The 7,322-nt window shown below is 46.0% G+C and overlaps 1 protein-coding gene across 11 annotated transcripts in view; it reads left to right on the top strand.

Moving 5' to 3' along the window:
• ZNF384 (zinc finger protein 384) overlaps positions 1-7,322 on the top strand; it is a 32,011-nt gene that overhangs the window by 9,854 nt on the left and 14,835 nt on the right. For 7 of the 11 annotated variants that reach the window (XM_019527007.1, XM_019527011.1, XM_019527014.1 and 4 more), the window contains 3 exons: positions 1,222-1,292; positions 1,452-1,692; positions 2,037-2,367. In XM_019527007.1, the coding sequence (XP_019382552.1) occupies positions 1,222-1,292; positions 1,452-1,692; positions 2,037-2,367 (643 nt within the window). Of the gene's footprint in view, positions 1-1,221; positions 1,293-1,451; positions 1,693-2,036; positions 2,368-7,322 lie in introns of those variants that run through there. The other 4 variants (XM_019527015.1, XM_019527013.1, XM_019527017.1 and 1 more) reach the window with 2 other exon arrangements.

The raw sequence follows: 7,322 nt of genomic DNA on the forward strand, positions 1-7,322 counted from the left end.
CAGGTCCCTTCCGACCCTAGAAACTATGAAACTATGGAACCTCCGTACTTTCCTGAGTCATAAGCACCTTGCTTTGCATATTGGATTTTCTCCAAGCATAGCTTTTATTGTACGGAGTTTAACTGTCACTTGTTATATGTGTAAATGAATGTTGTCAGCCTTCACTCTCATCATGACTTTTGTATTGGGATGTCTTTAGTTTTTTTAAATAGCAGTCTTCATTGCCTGTGAAACCACTAACTAAGCATATTGCCTTAGGGAGTGGATTCTATGTTAGATTGCACAATGTTTTAGGTCCCCTGAAATTGCTGTCAGCAGAGGTTAAGCTCCTCCTATCTTCAGAGGGCTGTCTTTTGATTTGTTGCTGATCCTCAGATTGGATGGAGAGTTGGGATTGAGTGACAGTGACTTGTGGAGAAGACAAGGTTCTTGTACGGTCCTGTGTCAAACATGAATGAAGTAGGGAGGTTAGAATCAGGTTGCCTGGGTTCTTTCCCCAGTGCTGAGAGTCAGCTACATCAAGAAAGTCAGAATCTCTTAAGTTCTGTTTTCAGCTTTCTCATGGGAGTTGATTTCAGGTGGCTATAGCAGTGGGAGGCAGAAAGCTGGGAGTCCTAGATTATATTTCTTGATCTGATGCTGGTTCTCTGTTATCTTGGGCAATTCTGTTTTCCTCTTTTTGCTTGTCTTTCCCCATGTGTAACACCCTGCTAACATCCGCTTGCTGTTTATGGTCCCTAGTGTTGTATGGACACTGATAGGCAGTATCTGGAATTCTTACCAATTAGGGGTTGGGTTGTAGGTGATGTTGATGAAAATGTTTGTTTCCATGTGTGGAGGGTCACAGCTTCAGAAACATAATTCCTCACTCCATCACACTCCCCCCTACACTCAGGTGATGACTTGGGAATATTGGCTATCCTTTGGAGAGGGAGAGTTAGTCATCTTCTGGGTGGAGGTCAGTAAGTGTCAAGCTTTTAGGAGGTAGTTAACAGGGTCCCAGGCCTGTGGGAGTGGTGAGCAGCGGACTTGTTCCCTGGTGGAGCAAAAGGATCAGAAGAGGAGCTCTGAATAAGAAAGGGGAGAGATCCCAGAGAGCTGTCACAGCTTTAGTCTGTGTCTCTGAGTCTCTCTGGGTTTAATGTTCCTCTCTTTGTGTGTGTGTGTGTGTGTGTGTGTGTGTGTGTGTGTGTGTCTTTCCCCCTTCCCCCCCATGCCCAGCTAGGATGGAAGAATCTCACTTCAACTCCTCTCCGTACTTCTGGCCAACTGTACCCACAGTCTCAGGACAGGTAAGAGCTTTGTCTTTCAATATGGCCTATTGGTCTTTTTTTTTTTTTTTTGCTGGAAATTCGCCTGCAGCGAGTGTTTCCACCCCTCTTCTTACTCATGCTGCTGGGAGAGGCCAACTCTGGAGTGTTCTGAAATAATTCTGTTCTTTACCTATTTAGATTGAAAACACCATGTTCATTAACAAGATGAAAGAACAACTATTGCCTGCAGAGAAGGGCTGCAGCCTGGCTCCCCCCCACTACCCAACCCTGCTGACAGTGCCCACATCTGTGGCTCTATCCACCGGCATCTCCATGGACTCAGACACCAAGCCAGAGCAGCTGACCCCACACAGCCAGGCCCCCGTGACTCAGAACATCACTGTGGTGCCAGTACAGTCTGCTGGGCTCATGGCAGCAGGTAAGGGGGCACCAGAGGCTTCTGATAGAATGGGAGGGTGACTCCATTGTCTGAAGGGGATGAAGTGGATAGGTCCTGAAAATTCTCAGGAACCAGTAGATTAATTCTGATCCTTGAAGTGATGGGTGTCGCGAGGGATTCTCACCATATTGCTTGTTATGGATACCTATTTGACCTCTGGTAACAGAGGGTGGGGGAGGATTTGAGAGGGTAGTCCTGCTTCCTTGTGGATCAGGGTTATGGGTTGATTTTGAGCTCCTGTTTTTGGAACACAAGAGTTGAGAAGGTTGGATGTCTCTTAGAAGGATGGATGTTTGACTTTACCCACTTCACTCTCCCTACAGGTCCTGGTCTGGTGATCACCTCTCCCTCGGGTTCCCTGGTGACCACAGCTGCCTCTGCCCAAACCTTCCCCATCTCAGCTCCCATGATTGTCTCCGCACTGCCTCATGGTTCCCAGGCTGCCCTCCAGGTGGTACCTGATCTGTCCAAGAAAGGGACTGCTGCCCTCTCTGAAGGGGGTGGGGGTGGAGGGGGTGGGGGAGTTGCCCCCAAACCTCCCCGGGGTCGCAAGAAGAAGCGATTGCAGGAGTCGGGGCTGCCAGAGATGAGTGACCCATTCGTGCTATCAAACGAGGACGATGAGGACCAGCACAAGGATGGCAAGACATACAGGTGGGGAGCAGGGCTTAACTGTGGCTGTAATACAGTGTGGAGTTGGGGGTCTTGGTGCTCTACCCTTCATGAATAATTTGGGCCAGAGGTGGTCTGTACTTCCTTTTCAGGAGCTTCCATGTGTGTGAAGTTTTCAGCTGCAGAATGAATTTGGATTTTTCTTTTCTTTTTTTTAGTTTAATCTATCAGCAAAAATTTAAAAATATGGTTAATCCACCTGTAAAGATTTCAGTGCATGTTCCTGAACCTTCAGGAAATAGGTTATCCTGTGACACTGCTGCTGAGGCAGCTAGTGACTAGGGCAGGGGTGTGCAAAGTCTGCTTCACTGAGGGATTTTGCAGGGGCATGCAGGCAGTGGATCACTGCTCTGCCCTGGGCACCAGTCCTGTGTTGTTACTGCCCCATGATTCTGGGGTCTCCATGGAGACCAGCCAGGAGTGGTGCAGGCAGGGCATGCAGTGTGGCAGGGGAGGTGGGTGGGCAGGGAGCTGTGTCCTTGGCTGGGGTCAGGATCTTAGAGTGGTGACAGCATGAGGCCTAGACCCGGGCCTGGGGCAGAGCCACAATCCAGTGCCTGCATGCCCCTGCCCATGAAACCTGCGTGTATCACAGGGCCATCCAGGCAGCAGATTGTGGCTCAGCCCCGGCCTCATGCTATCACTGCCCTGGGAACCCATCCCATGATTCCACCTTGCTTGCCCATCCTGCACACTACTCCCTGCCTGCCTGCAGGCCACATAAGGAGTTTTTGTGAGCTGTTGTGCAGGGGGAAGAGGGGATGCTGCTGACCCAGCCCACAGCAACTCAGCAAAACTCCTTACTTGGCTCACAGGCCCAAATAATTTCCCACCCCTGGACTAGGGGCTAACGATACTGAGCCTCCCTGCTGCTGTTGTAGTGGTGAAGTGCATGTGGTATATTGCAAGATGCACTATTACCTGCTGCCTACTGGGGAGCTTCAGGGTTGGGAGCTGCAGTGTATCTGACAGCCTCTGGAGAGGAGCTCCTGGGTAAGCAGCGTAGAGGTTAGAGACAGAGGAGGAAGGAGCCACAGAGCAATAAACTTCCATGGGCCAGTTTCTGGTCATGTGCATATTTCCTCTGCTGCTATTTTACCAAGCCCAGCAAAATAAGGCTATTTGAGCTAAGTGTTTCGGTGTTCTAGCATGTGAGGGGAAAGACTTTATGCTCTTAATGTCAGAAGAATGTGTTGAGTTTAAAGGTCAGCAGTAGAAAAAGGGAAAAGTTTAGTAGGAAGAGAAGTCCTTGGGCAAGGGGATACGGCGTGTAGAAATTTCCAAAAAGATGGGGGGTTGGGTTGGGTTGGGTTGGGTTGGGTTGGGTTGCATGGAGCCGAGAGAGGTCTGGAGAGTTTTGCCTGCGTGGGAATGGGAAATAAGGTGAATTGGGTTGTCGAGGGTATGTCGAATCAGTGCTAGCTAGACATGGGGGAGAGTCGGCTGGAAGTGAAGGATCAGCAGGAGGAGTAATAATTTCTTGCTTTGCCCTTTACAGTTCAATGTTGCTTTTCCTTCTGAAAACAGAAAAGTGATGGGGGACAGAACTGGGGAGGTGATACCCTTTTCTTTTGCCAATTCACCTTGCCAACTGTTCTGTATCCCTTATCAAAACAGTTCCATTTGCATTGCTCTAAATATGGGTTTCTTTACTGATAAATCATACAGTAAGTTGTAACAACATTTAAGGTGTTTATGCAAAATAAATTGTTCATGTTAGGGGTTACATCAGTTGAACTATATCAGGTTTTAAGCCTCTTAGAGTTTCTGAACTAGTGCAGTTAATATGAGAGAAAATGTGTAGATCAGCCCTTGGACTCCCTGCCCAGTGTCCCAAGTTTTCACTTAAAAAAATGTGTTTAACCTGCAAGGTAGGGGAAGGGGTGTTAGGGAGTTTGCTGTTGTCATGTATTTTATGTCTCAGCCCTAACTCCACACTACTCGCATTCTGGATAGCTGATTCGGTTGTTTAAATGTCTCGTCATAGAGACTGCCCTTAACAGAGAACTAGAATTAAAGCTCTACTAGGACTTTATTACAGGTTGTAGTTTGCTTCAGAGTTTGAAAAATGTCTCTAAAGCAGGCGGAGTGACTTGGCATAAACCTTCATGCACATTCAATTTAAAAGGCTTTTCCCACATGGGCTTTTTTTAAAATAATAATAATAAAAGAGAATCAGTTCAAATGCAGAGATAGATAATACAGGAAATGGGTGGGAGAAGACTAAAATGAGGTTTCTAGAAGGCTGGGTACCACAAGAGCAGTTACGCTTTGGAGAAATGGAGCTATGGGTGGAGGAGCTCATGTCCCAAGAAAGGGGGCAGAGGAAGGGAAGAATGGAGAGGTACAAGGCAAAGAAACTGGTGGCTCGGGTATGACAGACAGAAGATTGCACTAGCAAGTTTCTCTGTGTTACTTGCTTTCCCAAGTTCCACTTCTGTTCCTTTCCCCAAGGACTACCTGGCTGATCACAGGAATGCGTATAGTAGTTCAGTGAGCCCCCTTTGACTTGTTGGAGCACTGCATGTCATCTGACTAGTCATACACATTCATCAGACCCATGTTATTTCAGAAACAGAACCGTGCTCAAGAGAAGATTTTCTCTGTCAATTCCTTAATTGTGGAGATGGAACAGCTGGGGAGTATTGGAGAGGTTGGAAAGCAAACATTTGGTTTGGGGCCTTCTTTCTGTTAACAGAACAAGGAAAACCCCAAATTATTAAATAATTAGCGTTGTTCAGCTGATATTTATTTTGAATACAGATTTGTGTCTACAGATTTGTGCTGATGTATTATCCAGCATATAACTTGCATGTTACATTTTCTTCCTTCATGCTTGAATATGTGACACTGTTTTTAGTAGCTTATATCTTTGTCAAATGATTTGGACTGGAATTTTAGAAAGAGAGCTTTAGCAAAACCAGTTCAGATTAGGGACAGCATTCTGCTTATGTTACCTCTTCTTGCCTTAATAGAAAAGATCGGGCATTTAATTTTATTGTTTATATTACCATAACATATAGCACCCTTGTCAGGGACTAGGAACATCTTATGCTACTTGCTGTACTAATACAAAACAAAAAAGTGAGGTATGTCCCAGGGAGCTTATGATTAAAGTAAATCTAGGAGGATAATGGGTCTAGAGCTAGGGACAACAAAGCTGCCTTCTACTGCAGTGGTTCTCAACCTTTTTTGCACCCAGAACCCATTGTAAACATCAATGACCAGTCCTAACCCAATAAATAGTTTAAAGTAGAAAACGCACAAGTATTTTGGCCCCAAAATACTTGTTACACACTAGAAGTGAAAGCAACTCAACAGACTTTAATTTTAAAGAGAGAAATCAACAGGAAAACATTAACAGCAGTATCGGCATGTGGCTGTCCATTACTCCCAAGTGACACTCATCATTGTGCAATTCAACAATGCAAATTGCTGGTGCCCCTCACTCCTGACACAAATCTGTGGGGGGACACCTTCCCCCCTCTCCATACCTCCCAGTGTGTTGCCTGTGCACCCTGTGCCCCCATAGACTTACCTGCAGGGAGCTTCAGGAGCTATTTTCCACGCTGTCTGGTTGCCACGTGCACATGTGCATGCATACATGCATGTGGTGCCTGTTGCCTAATTCCCCTCCTCCCACTCCTCCCCAGCCCCAAGCAGCCCCTTGCTCCTTTAAAGAAGAAAATCCGTGGTTTTCCATTTTTTTCTGGTAATGTTTGCGACCCTTTCATCCACTTTTGGGTCACAACCCACAGGTTGAAAAATGCTGTTCTAATAGAAATCCATGTTTATCACCCTCCAAAGATTCTCTTTGGGCTTGTCCAGAGCTATAGAAAAATGCTTGCTGCAAAAGTCTCTGAATTTCATATTCGTTAAGCATGGTTCTTAGGCAGTTCTCTACAAGTGTCGTGTAGAAGTGTTATCAAGATCCCACTTGGCTCACTTATTTGCTGAAATTTCCAACTGTTTATGATGCGTTGTATGTGGGAGGGATTGGTAGAACTCTGTCATGGGGGCCTGACACTTCCCATTAAAGTGTGGGGTTTTTTGTTTTGTTTTTTTAACATTGCTTACAGTTTTGCTGAGCTTTAACTATTTGGCTTAAGACTCTTAATTTTGATTGTCTGCCTTTAGTAGCTCTTTGGGGAGAAATATCACCCAAACGAGGTCAGCTGTTTGAGGCAAAGGAAAAATGTTTTGCAGTGTTAGAAAAGATCACCAAAACTTTTTAAACAGCCCTAGTATCCTCCTGCTTTGGACAGGCTTATGTTTCTTTGGTGTGGCTTCCATGTCAGGCATAGCTCTTTGTCATACATGCAAAAATTCACTTAAATTTAACCAAGTTCTAAGTGTTGCTGTGGGGCGGGGGAGAGGAATCTGCTTGCACAGGTTCAGCAGAGATTCCTTAAAAGTTTAGTGGTTAAAATCTGGGAGGATTATATTTTTGTTGAACAGCTTGGGGCTTTCACAGCTGGTGTTACTTCGCAGCTTGGGGCTTTTGCAGCCTAGATGCCATCCTCTCAGAGCTCCTATGTGTGAGTGGAGTCTGGATTAAGGGAAAGAAGAGGAGTGGGCTGGGACTCGATTAGGGCAGGAACAGAAACTAGAGTTGGTGGAGGAAGTTTGGATCTGGCTGAATAGGGGGACTGGGCCTGGGAATTGGGGGTGGGAAGAAAGACTAACTATTTGTGCAGAGACTGGGAGCTGGTGAAAGATTTTTGAGGCTGGTACAGAGTGGTCACTTTGCAGTGGGAAGAGGTCTTAGCAGCAGAGATGTGGGTTTTCTGGAAAATTTTGAATTGGAAAATTTTCCAATGCCTTAAATAGAATGTGATCTGATTTAGCATGCTTATTTGACTTATTCATAGGTTGTTAGGGGCTGGAAGGGACCTTGCAAATCATCGGATACAGCGTGCCCACCGCCCAACCCCCCC

The sequence above is a fragment of the Gavialis gangeticus genome, unplaced genomic scaffold (genome assembly GCF_001723915.1).
Source record: "Gavialis gangeticus isolate Ggan-Ray unplaced genomic scaffold, GavGan_comp1, whole genome shotgun sequence".
Taxonomy (NCBI): Eukaryota; Metazoa; Chordata; order Crocodylia; family Gavialidae; genus Gavialis; species Gavialis gangeticus.